This window comes from Cavenderia fasciculata (assembly GCF_000203815.1).
Source record: "Cavenderia fasciculata unplaced genomic scaffold Scf_EUAJFUG02HR96I-5, whole genome shotgun sequence".
In the NCBI taxonomy this organism is placed as follows: domain Eukaryota; phylum Evosea; class Eumycetozoa; order Acytosteliales; family Cavenderiaceae; genus Cavenderia; species Cavenderia fasciculata.
Window position 1 is genome coordinate 2,900,994 of NW_004457624.1, and position 15,494 is coordinate 2,916,487.

The 15,494-nt window shown below is 32.7% G+C and overlaps 5 protein-coding genes across 5 annotated transcripts; 4 read left to right on the forward strand and 1 right to left on the reverse strand.

The window, feature by feature from the left end:
• Positions 1-55: 55 nt before the first annotated feature.
• On the forward strand, positions 56-3,504 carry DFA_12168 (uncharacterized protein; the record flags this gene model as incomplete). The annotated part of the gene is made up of 3 exons (XM_004353753.1): positions 56-2,130; positions 2,364-3,200; positions 3,300-3,504. 3 exons carry the CDS (start codon positions 56-58, stop codon positions 3,502-3,504), a joined length of 3,117 nt encoding a protein of 1,038 aa, XP_004353805.1.
• Positions 3,505-3,654: 150 nt separating this feature from the next.
• On the forward strand, positions 3,655-3,834 carry DFA_12169 (uncharacterized protein; the record flags this gene model as incomplete). The annotated part of the gene is made up of 1 exon (XM_004353754.1): positions 3,655-3,834. One exon carries the CDS (start codon positions 3,655-3,657, stop codon positions 3,832-3,834), a length of 180 nt encoding a protein of 59 aa, XP_004353806.1.
• A 136-nt stretch (positions 3,835-3,970) lies between these two features.
• Positions 3,971-10,007, reverse strand: DFA_12170 (Arf guanyl-nucleotide exchange factor; the record flags this gene model as incomplete). The annotated part of the gene is made up of 11 exons (XM_004353755.1): positions 3,971-5,358; positions 5,425-5,557; positions 5,648-6,529; positions 6,593-7,590; positions 7,677-7,882; positions 7,952-8,511; positions 8,566-8,950; positions 9,019-9,335; positions 9,411-9,587; positions 9,675-9,780; positions 9,859-10,007. 11 exons carry the CDS (start codon positions 10,005-10,007, stop codon positions 3,971-3,973), a joined length of 5,301 nt encoding a protein of 1,766 aa, XP_004353807.1.
• A 772-nt stretch (positions 10,008-10,779) lies between these two features.
• DFA_12171 (inositol 5-phosphatase 2) lies at positions 10,780-12,936 on the forward strand (the record flags this gene model as incomplete). The annotated part of the gene is made up of 2 exons (XM_004353756.1): positions 10,780-11,085; positions 11,146-12,936. 2 exons carry the CDS (start codon positions 10,780-10,782, stop codon positions 12,934-12,936), a joined length of 2,097 nt encoding a protein of 698 aa, XP_004353808.1.
• Positions 12,937-14,090: 1,154 nt separating this feature from the next.
• gppA (glycoprotein) lies at positions 14,091-15,490 on the forward strand (the record flags this gene model as incomplete). The annotated part of the gene is made up of 3 exons (XM_004353757.1): positions 14,091-14,211; positions 14,311-14,553; positions 14,640-15,490. The coding sequence occupies 3 exons, from the start codon at positions 14,091-14,093 to the stop codon at positions 15,488-15,490; spliced, it is 1,215 nt and encodes a 404-aa protein (XP_004353809.1).
• Between the last annotated feature and the right edge of the window lie 4 nt (positions 15,491-15,494).

The window sequence follows — 15,494 nt, forward strand, 5'->3', positions numbered from 1 at the left end:
TCTCAACCAAAACAAGATATATATTTAAATAACAGAGATATATAGCTATCTATCTATGATTAAACAACAAGGAGGTAGAACAAGTACAAGAGGTGGAGGGTCAGCAGAGGATGACCAGAAAAATTCATCGGAATGGGTACAGAGACATACCAATCTGATGAATACACCTGACACCTACTTTTGTACAAAAAGTGGATTAGATAGAAGAATAAAAGATGGAGATAATGAAGACGAAGATGGTAATTATGATGATGATGAAGATGAAGAGTATCTAGAGAATTTAAATGAAAAGTTTCAAAAGAATATGAAGTTGTCATCATCTTCCTCTTCTTCATTGAATGGTGCTAGCAAGAACAAGAATAACAAGAATAATAAGACACAGACATCGTCAACATATCGTATGGATAGGTCAATAACATCATCACAAGGTAAACATGGACAAGTGTTTTTTGTAAAGTCTGCTGCTGGAACTGGGTCGTTGTTGTCGTCGTCGTCGTCGTCGGGTTCCAACACCACCACAACCACTGCCACATTGTATGCAGTCAAGAGACAGTATATAGCAGCACCAAAAGATGGATTAGACAAGTGTTATAGAGAGTTGTTGATCTTTCAGCAGTTGGGTGCGATGATGGATACAAACAAGTGCTGTAACTTTATCAAACTTATCGAGTGGTACAAGTCGTTGCCGTCATCTGACGCGGACCGTGACAACAACCTATTGTCCAAACACGCTATTCCCAAGAGCGACCTACAGTCACAACAGTACATGAACTATGTGATGGAGTATGCCAACCTCAAGAGCATGGCAGACTATCGAGTTGGCCAAGAAATCACTCTTGACCACTTCCAATCCATGCTCTTTCAAATCATCTATGCTCTCTCTATTTCGCAGAAAGAGATGGAGTTTATGCACAACGATCTTCATATTGGCAACATTCTATTACAGTCGTTTAAAGAGCCACAAAAGTACATCATGTACCGTGACGCCGACCGTCGTTGGTTTGTAGGTCACAATATTGTCAAAATTAGTGATTATGGTCTCTCTCGTATTAAATTAAGTAATAATAATAATAATAATAATGGTTCAAAGGGTACTATTATTTATAACCCAAAGAATGCAGATAGTAAACATTTCATTGGAACGTACGATCTCATAAAGTTGGTTACATCGATCAACAGTATTAAAATATCCGATATTGGAGCACCAGCCAATGCAGAGCTAAAAAAACACCTCGTTAACCTTAAAAAGAGAATGTTGATGTTTGTCTATCCCAACCAACTCTTATCACATCCCTTCTTTGAATCACTCCAATACCCACCCGAAGATGCAACCATTGACAATTGCATTAGAATTTCAAGTGATGGAGTGATCGATGATCAAGATGACACTGAATTCTTTAAATCAATCTTGGAAGGTGAAGAAGAAGAGGTTCAAGTGGAGATAAATTCAGATTCAGAAGACAACAACAATAACAATAACTATTCACAACAACAACCACCATCAACACCTGTATCCAAGCAATCAGGAAACATATTCAAATCACCAATGCCATCATCAACAATCAAAATTCATAAAACACCTGGATCAGTTTCACGTGTTGTTGTAGTGACACCCCATAAAACACCCAAATCAGTGGTTCGTTCCAATCTTGCCATCGTTTCTACACCAAATGAATATAAACTTTATCTAAAGAGTTTTAATTCAAGATTAAGTAAAAGAAATCTAAAATTGGATTTCAAAGTCAAAGAAGAAGAAAAAGAGGAAGAGAAAGAGGAGGAAAAGGAGGATTCAGAAGAAGATGAAGAAGATGAAGAAGATGAAGAGGATGAAGAGGATGAAGAAGATTCTGATCAAGATTCAATCGATGAAGAAATTAAAAGTTTAAGATTAAAGATTCACCAAGCTCAAACAAGTGATCAAAAAGATCAACAACTAGATTCAGAAGAAGAAACGGATGAGGAAGAGGAGGAAGAAGAAGAAGAAGAAGAAGAGGAAGAGGAAGAGGAAGAGGAAGAGGAAGAGGAAGAAGAAAAGGAAAAAGAGGAAGAAGAAAAAGAACAAGTAGTTCCAGTTCCAGTTGTCAATCGTAGAAAAAAACTAATCAAAACTGGAAAAATTAAAACAAGAAGGTAATTTTATTTTAAAGAGGCTAATTAAATCGTAAAATCATAAATATAATAATACTATACATAATAGTAGTAATAATAATAATAATAATAATAAATATCATTACCGCAACTGTTTAATTATTGTTGTTGGTTCCCATTAATTAAAAAAAATAATAATAATATTAAATGATAATCCAAAATTGGAAACATCGATATGTGTCATTTTCAATTGATCAAGTTTCATTAATTTAAAGATCGATACTCAGAATGAGCGATAGATATAGAGACAGAGATAGAGAATATCGAGATAGAGATCATAGAGGAGGTGATAGAAACGATAATTATAATCGATCATATGACAATAGAGATAGAGGAGGAGGAGGAGGAGATAATAGAGATAATTATAGAGGAGGAGGAGAAAGTAGAGATAGAGTAGATAATAGAGACAATAGAGACAATAGAGACAATAGAGGAGATAATAATAGAGATGGTCAACGCGGAGGATACAATAATAATAATAATAATAGAGGAGGAAGACCCAATAATAATAGAGATATAAATAAAGACGAAGAATATAAACGATTGAGAGAATTAAAGAATATAGATCGAACGAAAAGAGAAAGACAACATAAAGAAGAGGAAGAAAGATTTGGAAAGATGAGCGAAGAAGATAGATACGGTAAAAAGAGATTTGAAAGAGATGAAGATCAACAAGAAGACGACCAAGATGATAGACCAAAGAAAAAGAAGGAACAACCCGATTTCAAACCATCGGGAGCATTGATAGATGACCTAAAGATGAAGAGTAGTGGAACGGAATCAGTCAGCGCGGCTGCATCGACAGTAGCTTTGAAATGGACTGAACCACACGAGGCTAGATTACCAACCAAACGATTTGTACTATACCCATTCAAAGATGGAAAATCACTTGATCCATATCACCTCCACCGACAAAAATCCTATCTCATTGGTCGTGATCGAACCATTTCCGATATTCCAGCTGATCATCCATCCTGTTCATCTCAACATGCCATCATTGTCTATAGAATGGTAAATACAGAAGTTGATGGTGAATCGGTTAAAATTATAAGGTATGTGAAATGAAACAAACCAAACAAATCATTTTAAACAGACCCTGGAAATATATTCAAATTATTTATTATTTATTTATTTATTATTTATTTATTTAGACCATATTTATTGGATTTAGATAGTACAAATGGAACAAGTTTAAATGGAAACAAAGTTGGTACATTACAATACATAGAGTTAAGATCAAGAGATATGATTAGATTTGGATTGAGTTCACGTGAATATATATTACTACAAGAAGACGAAAAAGATGATGAAAGTAGTGGTGACAGCGACAATGAAAGTAATTCTGATGATAACTAATAAATCTAAATGTGATCTTTTGATCCATTTATATAACTCATGTTTAAATTAATTTCTAAAAATAATTATTGATGGTTTTTGGATCATCTGATTCTTCATAGCAACGACCAGAGATTGGGGCTTCAAATGATTGGTGGATGCAAATATGATATGACAGTACCATACAATGCTCTCTACACGATCATTGGCATAAAAGGATCCTCTCCTGGATCAGCAATGGAGATGGATTCAGAGATCAAATCAAAACTTGTAATGGGTTCCTTTTTTAGAGCACTCTCCGATTACTTGACAAATAATTTTAATGGTAGATTTAATATTTGGAAAAATTAAACAACCCTTGATAATACAAATATGGACGAATGAATTGTCATAGTATAAGGAATGACAGCGATAATGAAAGTAATTCATACAATAGACAATAAATCTAATTAAAATTAAATTAAGTTCTTTTATGTAAAAATGATTTTTAAAGTATTGATTCTTCTTCTTGTGGTTCTTCTGGCACTGGATCAACAATTTCTTCTTGATTGTTTGTTTCTTGTTCTTCGTCATCTTCAAATTCTTTAATATCCAATTCTTCCAATTGTTTAATTTCACTAGTTTCTTTTAAATCATCGACAATAATGACTTGCTCATCATCATCTTGTTCATCCAATTCATCTTTAATTTCTTCAAAGTGATCGTCTACATCTTCTTCAGTTGTTTGTTTTTCTTCATGATCCATTTCTTCTTGTTGTTCAACTAAAACTGGGCTATCTTGTTGTTGTTCTTGTTGTTCAACTTTTTCCTCTTTTTCCTCTTCTTCATCTTCAACCTTTTCCTCCTCTTCTTCTTTTTCTTGTTCTTGTTCTTTTGGTTGTTGAACAAGAAGAGAAGTAATTGGAGATGATAGTGTAGGAGTTGGAGAGAATAGATTTTGGGTTACTTGTGGTTGTTTTTGGATAGTAGTAACAGGAGGATCAAGGGGAAGGGGATCTGGAGTGGTAATGGGAGCGATTGGAGAGAGAGCATTTTTACCGAATCGAGTCAAGAGTGTCATGAGAGAGGATCTGATTTCTGCATTGTCATTGAGTGAAAGATCAATCAACGATGGATAGAGAGTTGGAAAGTGGGTTGAGAATTGGAGGCCACTGTACTTGTCAATGTTGTGAATCATTAATTTTACAATCATGACAATGGGAGCTGGAGTAACGGCCTTTCCATTCCATTCTTGGATTAAGTCAACCACCAATCCATTGATCAAGATTTCAACTTGGTTTTGACGATCTTGACAGTGTTGATTTAAAAACATTTCAAAGCCAAACTCTAACAAGCAAGACAGCGAGGTGGTTTCAAAATGAAGCTTGAGTTGAAGTTGTTGGTGGCTGATTGGTTGTAGGGTTGGTGAGCCAGACACTGGTGAAGATGGAGCACTTGTCGAGGACGACGACTGATGAACCAAAAAGGATGATTTGTCTAATTTCTTGGCCAATTTGTATATGAATGACCAATACTGAATAATGTCAATACAGAATTGCTTTGGTACTTGTTTGTAAATCTCTACCACTACATGAGTCATTTTTTGCATCATATTTGTAATGATCTGCCAATTGTATAGGGTTACAAACGACACTGGGATATCGATACCAAATAACAACTCGTCCAACTTTTTACCGGCCAAGTCTTCAGTACCACCACCCAACAATGAAAAGTCTTGGGGCAAAGTATTATTTTGAGAAACCAACAATTGATAATATATTTCATTACCAATCAATTTTGAAATTTGTTGCCAATGTTCTTGATTAAAATAACATCCACATTTTTGAATAAATTTACATAAATATTCACATCCAATATTTGATACTACTTGATTTACTAAAAATAAATAAATAATTAGTCATTTTTAATTTTTATCCGCATGTTTCTTCTTTGATACATTACAATTATAAACAAAAGATTCAAATAAATTAATTAAAATTGGATAAAAGTTAATTAATTGATCATGATGATTATAAAATAGATTAATAAAATCATTTAATAATGATGGACATGTTTGTTTTACCCAAATAAATTCCTACAAAAAAAATAGAAATAGAAATAGAAAAAGATTAATATTATATCTACCTACTACTTTGATTCTTTTTTTTTTTCTATTTGTACTTACAAAATCATTTATAGCTAGAGCTTTTTTAGAATTTATAATTTTTTTGATAATTTTGATTAATTCATTAATGATAAGAGACCAAGTATCTTGAGTAAAAGTGGTAGAAAGATTTTGTAAAAAGGAGAACAGCATGGAAGAGGATAGTGAACGAACAGATTCACTGTCATGGGTAATGGGGGTAATGAGAGCCTTGAGGATCAATGGACGGTAGTCTTTTCCGGCACTGTCAATGATCAATTGATTACGGGTGAGTTGATCGAGAATATTGACAGCCTTTAGGGAGATTTCATTAAAGTGAACGGCGGGTGCAGCAAATCTACCAATACAATTGATTAAATCTTGGTAGTGATGAGAGGGTACCTGAGAAAGAATCTTTGGTTGTGTAATAGATTCTACAATTTGGAAGGCAAGAACGACAATTGGTTCATAGGGAACTGTCGAGCCAAGACTGAGTACATTGAGAATAGTCTTCCAACCACTCTTGATATTTTGTGACTTTGATTGGATAAGATTACCAACACAACGGATAATAAGCTCTCGGATTTGGACAGAGTTGTTGCTTGACATGACCGTTTCAAAGGGCATTAAAAATTCATTTTGGAAATTATAATTGGACATTTCCTCTCTTTCCAAATACTTGTTGGCCAGTTGACGTAACGAGTCGATTGCATGTAATGCCAAATCATTATTGTTGTGTTGTCCAACACGAATAAAATGACTAACTGCAATCTCCCACATGTTGTAAAATACCAATCTAATTCTTCTCTTTAAATTATATTCAATCACTTCAACCAATTTCATTACACTATAAATTCTTGAATAATGATTAATTTCTTCTTCTGATACTTCAACTAAACATTTTATAAATGTTATAATTGAATCCTAAAAAAAACAATTAAATAAATATTTCTTTCTTTTTCTATTTCTTTTTTTTTGTTTACTTACATCTGATAAATAAATGGTATTTGTAAAAATTCTTTCAATTTGAATTGAATCAAAAACAGTATCTTTTGGATATTCTTCAACCAAGATTCTAATCTTATTTTGTAAAGAATTTTGTGAAAATTCAACGACTGAGGGGAAGTTTACGGTCGGTGAGAGAGCCTTTTGATTGGATAATGGTTGGTTGGTTGGTTGGGCCGAGTGTTGAGGAGGAGTGTTTTGAGAGTCATTGATGAGATGGAGTCTCTCGAGGATGCAAATAGTCTTGAGGATGGGCGTCCAAGAATCTTGTAAATAGTTACCTTCGGTGGTACCAATTTGAACAAGAGCTTTGATACAATCGATATTCTTGATAGAGATTTCACGGGCAGAGTCCAAAAGACAGAGTTTGGAGAGTGAAGTGATAAAAGATGATCTTTCGACATTTAGGTAAAAGATACAACTGACACGAACGGCATAAGAGAGACCGTCAAGACACAATTGAATAATCTTTCTGTCCTTGCTTTCATCCAAAATGACGCTAAGTGTTGACAAGACATAACACCAAGTCGAGATAAACATTGGGCTAACATGTTCAATATTTCGAGCACGATAAAACTTTGATTTCTTTTCCAACTTTGACTTGATCAATTTTTGACATTGTTCAACTATATAATCTCCTTCCTTGTTGAATCTTAATAATCTTTCTTGAGATGCAGAATTTCTAAGTGTACCATTAACATATCCACTACCATTATTATTATTATTATTATTATTATTACCGTTACCGCCGGTGGTATTATCCTCTTCATCTTGTTTTTCTTGTTGATCAAACAATATAAAAGATTCCAATGCCATTCTATCATACATTGCCAATAGATATTGTTCATCAAAATCCTTTTTGTTGTTTTGTTTTGAATTCATCTTCAACCATGCTTCTTTGGTTATTTTGGTAATAATTGATGGGTTTCTTAAATCTGATGTTAATATTATAATTGAATATGATAATAAATATGCAGATTCTATAAAATAAAAGAAATAAAGATTAATATTATATTAATATAGTTATATTAATATAGTTATATTATATTGTTTTTTTTATATTTACCAGCATTTAATAAATGAATTTTTTCAGATTGATTATCACTAAAATATTTCTCAGCAAACTTTTCAATTAATCTATCCATTGAATTATTTTCATGACCATTAATTAAAATGGATGATAAAAGTGATTTTAATGCTTGATCAATTTCCATCTTTTTAAAATCAAATAAATCAATATATTTATATAATATATTAATATTAAATGAATTCCTAAATAAAATCAAATACATAAATAAATATTAATATTCATATATATTTGTTTTCTTTTTTTTGGCTTACGGTAATAATAAATATTGAGAAATTTTTTTTGGAATTAAATCTGATTGATTTTTTAAAAAGAGAGCAACATCTATAGGGTTTTCTTTAAGATAACCACATTGAATTAAAAAGTCGATACCCTTGTTTGGAGTCATTGAATTGAATTTTGACTTTCCTTGTTCCAAAAATTGTTGTTTTTGTTTCTCGTCGATCGATGAACGTAGGGGATGTTGGTTTTCAATCTTTTTCTGGAGTTTTTCCATTTCCTCAATCTCTTGTTGGTCCTTTTCCTGTTGTTCTTCTTTTTGCAAATCTACTTCACGTTGTTTTTCGATTCTCTTGTTCTCGTCGTAGATTTCCTTGGACCAATCGACCAAACTCTTCATAATCGTGACGATACACTCGAGACCGAGTGTCTTGAATTTGGTGTCTTCTGCCGATGTTTGGGGCGATCGTTCGATTTGGCCGCTGCTAGCTCCCTGTGCAACCTTGGAGAGTTCATAGACCATTCTCTCGAAAATATCCTTGTGTTCGGGATCACGATCATAGTTTACAAATATATCGGCAATGGTTTGCGGGTTCTTGGAGATTTCAAATAAAACGGGCAACACCAACCATTTCTTTTTGACAGATACATTTTGACTGGAAAGTGTCTCGAGAATCACCTTTGAAAAGAATTGTCCAATCTCTTCCTTGAGGTGTTCCTTGAAATGAATGATGAGAGAGAGGAATATTTGAAGGGTGATCTTAAACTCCATCAGATTGGAACTGCTGCCGTTGGCCAACAGTGAGATGGATAGATACCGCTTGATGGCACTATTGATAAACTTTTCAGACATTTTCAACGATGGCAATGGATTCTCGAGTATACGTTGTAACAATTCCAATGATAACAATTTACTCTTCATTTCATGTGAATCCAATGCTGCTCCCACTGGTACATCCTTTTTTGATAATTTACAAAATGCTCTAAATAATAATATTACATCTGATAAATCTGTATTATAATTATGTATTATTCTAAAGGTAAATAAAAATAAAAGTATAAGTATAAAATGTAGAGAATGTCATTTGGTTGATAATTTTACCTTTCTTCATCTTTATCAAGTTGATGATTATTATTTGATTTTGTTGGAGTTCCAGTACTAACAGTAGTATTGGTATGATTGTTATTATTATTATTGTTGTTGGTTGATTTTTGATTAATTAATCTTTCTCTATCAAATGAAGATTTATCAAATCTTTGTAATATAGAATCAACCATTTGGAATAATGTACTCTTGGCAGCCATGATATTATTCTTGTTTTGACAAACCAAATAAATATTATAACAACTACGAATAGCTCCCATTAAACATGTATCATGTATACCACATGTTGGTGTTATAACTGCTGCTAATAATGTCTAAATAAAAGATAATATATATATTTGTTAGATATATTGATTATCTCTTTCTCTATATCTCTCTTTCTCTCTTACTTTAATGATTGAAAGTTGAACATTTTGATCTTGAAAATCAAAATAGGAACCAATTAAATCAACTACAGTTTCAACCAATTTCTTTCCTTCTGGTGCAGGTGCACCTATCACTCCATTTGAAACTGGTGGACTTGTTAAATCCATTAATTGTGGTTTAATAATCAATGATAATAATTTCTTTAAAAAGAAAAATGAATGAGTTAGAATGGGAAAGGTTTGATCAATGCAATGACACTGTGATTCACTAATATATATATATCTTACTTCTAAACCATCGAGTCCAGCAAATACTAATTTAGCATCCTTTGTTTCCAATGCAAGTTTACATGGTATGAATATTTTATTTGCCAAGTATTCATAGTCCTTATCACTTTAAATATAGATAGATAGAGACAAAGAATGATAATTAGATATATAATATAATCTCTGACATGTGACAGACACATACGTTATTACATCATGAGGAGAAGAGGAAAAGATAGGAGAATCACGAATCGTATCTTGTGCAGTTTTACATGCTTCTCTCAAAGTATTTGCCTTTCTTGGACATATATTGAATATGTTTTGAACTGTTCTATTTAAAGGTATTGGATCCATTCCTAGATACCCTATCTTGTTGTTGTTGTTGTTGTTGTCGTTCAACCACTAATTCTAATCTATCTACACAAACTAAACTAAAGGGTATTTTATCTATCTATCTATCTAACTAGATACAACAACGTGAATGTGAATGAGAGGGGGGTCTGTGTAAAGATATATATATATATATGTATAAAAGAGAGTCGTGTCGTTTAGTACTTTTGTAGTAGTGTGACTTGATTATATTGAGGACAAAAAGAGCAGCATGTTCTCTGTCCCAGTTCATTATTCACAATGATTTTAATTTTAATTTTTTTAATCATCGCGCAATCCGATTAGTCCATGTTACAATCAATACCCAAATCAGTCAAAACATATATATTACTTGTTTGAGTTATTTCTAACATTCTTATTTATTATTACCTTAAGATATAATTATTTAATAATGGATCGGTGTATACCAACAACATAAAATTCAAAACATAGTAATAATAATAATATTGATTCACTCGCGCTCTAATATTATTATCACAAAGATCTTTACGAAAACACTATCTTATTGCTTCTTGTAGTGTGTACATTATATCCTCCAAGTATAAAAAAATAAAGAGAAATTGAAGGTCATATTTATAAGCATTCAAACATTATATTGTGTTGAAACAAATTCCCGCCCTTTTTTCCCCTGACTTTGTAAATTAATTATTCTCTGAACATACAGGTCTTTTACTACACTTTATTGTGTTTGAATGAAAGAGTGTCAATGTAAATGAACAATAATAACAGTAATAGCATGTATAGTGGAGGAGGAGGAGGATATTACTCTACACCATTATCAAAGCAGCAACAACAAGGAGGAGTCTCGAAACTGTCAACACCAATGTCTAGACCAAACATAGGAGTAGGTCCATCAACACCAAACAGTATTTCATTAAAGATTACTAGTACACAGAGTCATGCAGAGACATTTGAATGGAGGAATAGATTGGTTGGTTTGTTTGATCGATTGGGTGACACTAATAGTGCAAAGATGGCTTTGGAGAATCTAGTCACTCTGGTTCAAACTCTTACAGATGAACATTCATTATCTTTTTTTATGGTATATACATCTATATTATATTATTATTATACGCTAATACATTCTTTTCTATGTTATTAGTCATGTTTACTTGATAGTAATGATGCATTGAAACCATTGGCAAGAAAAGAGACTGCTAGGTTGATTGGTTTTGTTGTGAGTATACAACATCAGAGTGTTGCACCCTACCTACACAAGATTATTGCATGTTTGATGGAGAGAATACTCGATACTCATACAGGCACGTCAGACATGTGCGCCGATTCATTGGGCATTGTAGCATATCATCTGACTGCACATCAACATTTATCGGTTGGTGGAGGTGGTGCAGTGACAAGTAGTGTCCCGGGGACACCTGGAACACCCCATCCATCAATGTCTTCTACCAGTCCAATTGGACCACTAGATATATACCTCGAACCATGTTTTAAACTACTTCGAAACATCAACAAACATCATCAAGTGTCAGCGGTGGCAGCGATTGCCAAAGTCATTGAAAACTCACATCTCAACCATTTACGTCCACACTTGTTTGATTTGGTCGACAGACTATTGAAACGACTCCACCATCAAGGCTGCTTCTGTCAATCACAAATCATAAATTGTGTCAGTGCAATGGTGATGGTGGCTGGCAACCTACTCGTTGAAAAGGCTGGATTGGTTGCTGGCAACATGGTACATATGCTCAACAGCACCGATTGGATGGTGAGAAAGGCTGCCTGTGACGCGCTCACCTCTATAGCAACACGAATACACACAGAGACAGTCATACAATTCCACACCAAGGTGATCAAGGCATTGGAGGAATGTCGTCAAGATAAAATCAAAACAGTTAGAGATGTTGTCAATACCACCCTTTCACTCTACAATTCACTCAATCATATAAAACAAAATCAAAAACAATATTTACAATCACCTTTATCCGTTAATAACAACAACAACATCAAATCACCTATATCAACTACCCCATCAAATAATAATAATAATAATAATAATTGGTCAACTCCATCACCAATGAAATTACTTGAACAAAATACTTTTATTCCTTCTCCTTTATTATTGGCAAAAACTAATGGAAATGGAAATAATAATAATAATAGTAATAAGAAATTCAATTTAGATTATTTCCTTGAGAAAGAAAAAGATTCCAGTCGTAATCAACAACAACAACAACAACAAGAAGAGGAAGAAGAAGAGGAAGAAGAGGAGGAGGAAGAAGAAGAAGATGATTTAATATCCAACAATTCATCTTGTATTTCAATGTCACCACTTGATTCTTCACCTGTACAGCAACAATCACCATATATTTCAACAACAACCAAAAATAATATAAATAATCAAAATATAAATAATAATAATAATAATCAATTAAATAATAGTAGCAGTAAAAAAGAAACAACAACAACCAATTATACATCAAGATTAACTTCATCTGTTCAGAAAATGCCAACATCATTTACTGCATTTAGTCATTCACCTTATAAATCACCATATTCATCAAAGAATGGTTTAAATAATAATAATAATAATAATACAAATAGAAAACCACCAATTAAATTAAATGATAAAGAACCAACAACAACTACAACAACGACAGCGACGACGACAACTTTACCAACTTTACCAAATATTGATCTTGAACAAACACTTTTATCGATAATGACATTTATGGAGGAAACCAAATCATCACTTCAATTATTACAAGAAAGAATTTCATTAATAGAGGTATCTGTCATTACATTACAGCAACAACAAATTCACCAAAGATCATCATCTTCATCATCATCATCATCATCCTCGATACCACCACCAAGTTCATCGTCATTCACAACACCTTCATCCTTTTTATCACCAAACTTTAATCATCGATGAATTGCATAAATTATTATCATATATAATATATAATATATAAACATAAAATTATTTATTTTTTTAAAAGAAGAGGAAATATAAATATACATATAACATTGTATACAAATATGTATATATATATTTAATTGGAAATAATAATATTTATTTTGTATTTTGGGTATTTTATTTGTTTTTTCATGAGCGTGTGTGTGAATCTCTTTATCTTTACTCATCAATCCAATACACACATACATACATAACACATACATAAAAACAACGTCAGATGATGTTAATGATGATGATGTTGATGATATTCGACACCACGTGATGATGTTGAGGAAGGATGAATAGATAGATAGATCAAAAAAAAACATATAATACGTATTTCTACAATCAACACCATCTATCTGAATATCTATCCAATCAAGTGGGGGTATGTATACATAAATGTTAACAACGCTCACACATTTACTAACCATATATCAATCAATCTATTTCCTCACTCATCATCCACTTGTTACTCTTCTTCTTCTTCTTATTATTCTGGCGTTTTTAATTAATGGATAGATTGTACATGTGTATCATTAAATATGATGATCATAAACTTAACACCCAATCTTATGGGGAGTGGTAATGATGATGATGATTATCATGGATGTTGGATCATTTAAAATCGTATATTAGTGTTTACTCGGATTACACATTCCCAATATATTCGTACGAATCATTTTACTGCAGTTGTTTGTGCAGTTCTCTATCTCTCTCTCTCTCTAATCTTTGACGTTTATTGCAGCTGCTTATGGTATCAATCAACTCGATGGTTGTGATTGTATAATATTTGGCGTTGTTCAATCAAATCAACATTGTTGTTGATCCATAAACACCCGAATGTGCCATGTTGTTCTGACGAAGTGGTAACAAGTGTGATGGTGGAAAGCATATGGGCAGTTGGATATATTAGTATATCACCCAACCAACCAACCAACCAATTTAAACTATCTCTCTATAGGTTGTATAGGAGTGAGTCAATCTACAAAGGTCAACAAGTTGTTGTCGCTCTCCATCGTTTTCGTCAATCATACATAACCTATAAATATTTAATTGTTTTCTTGTTTATTTTTAGAACAAACAAAACAATCAACTATCTAATTGTTTCCTAAAAAACAAAACAAAAAATGAAAATATATTTATTATTATTACTATCAATAGTTTTATTATCTTGTTGTTTGACAAGTATAACAACTGCCGAAACTACTACTGTAAGAAGAACGTCTAAATATGTAGAAGAAATTCCAGGTTTGTAAAAGAAAAAATTAATATAATTATAATTATTTTAATATTATTTTACCTTTTTATTAATTAATTTCTTTTTTATTTATTTATTTATTTTTTTAGTTTGTAAATCATTAGGACCAAGAGAATGTGCCAAATCATCATATTGTACACCAGTATTTGGTACTGGATGTTGTGGAGACATTGACTATGAATGTGTCCAAATCCCACAACACTCTTGCAAATTTAATGATAGTGATACAAAGTGGTGTCTTGCCTCTGGTGATCATCACAACTTTTATCAATATTCTACAAACAATATAGATTGTCTTCCAGGTAGATTGGAAAATTATTTTGTTCCAAATGGTAAATAATAATAACAAAAAAGAGAAATATAAATTGTCCAATTTATTTTTAACCTTTTATATTTTTTTTTTATTTCTTTAATTTAGATAGAAGATGTAAACATGTTGAATGTCCAAGTGGATTTACATGTGAAAATAGAGGAACTGAAGATGTAGTATTTTGTGACTCCAAGAATCCATGTTGCAACTTTGAATCAATGTGTATTATGAAGAGTGGAAGAAATCCTCATAGTGTAGCAGAAGCCTACCTCCAAGAACTCAACAACCCACACAAAAAGAATTCAAACACTTTGCCACCACTCTATGGTCCAGATGCTGATTCAAAAAAGAAAAAGGATAAAAAGCAAGAGGAAGAAGAAGAAGAGGAAATTGATCAAGAGGATCATGTTCAACCAGCTCCACCAACCAAGAAACCATTCATTAAACCAACTGCTAAACCAACTATGAAACCAACAATGAAACCAACTGCTAAGCCAACTATGAAACCAACAATGAAACCAACAATGAAACCAACCATTAGACCAAATCCAACTATCACACCAACTATGAAACCATCAGTTTCAAAAACAATCGCAACAAAGAAACCAACCTCACCACCTGATGTTACCATTGAGCCATGGTTAATGACTACAACAACAACTACCACCACTGGAAAGGTACCAAAGGCACCAAAGGCATCTACTACTACTACCACTACTGGATGGTCATTTGCCTCACCAAAGCCAACAGTACCACCAAAAAAGACTAAGGAATCATCATCTGAAGAACCATCGTCTACATCGACCACTGGATATGTTCAAATTGATGGAGGAGAGATCGTAGATGAAGACTCACACCTTGGTGGCAAATACTCTTATACCATTGAACCATTATACAATGGTGTAGAGAAAGCACAAGATGCTGCTTCAGGTGAATTGGATGGTCTTCAAGAGGCTTAAGAGG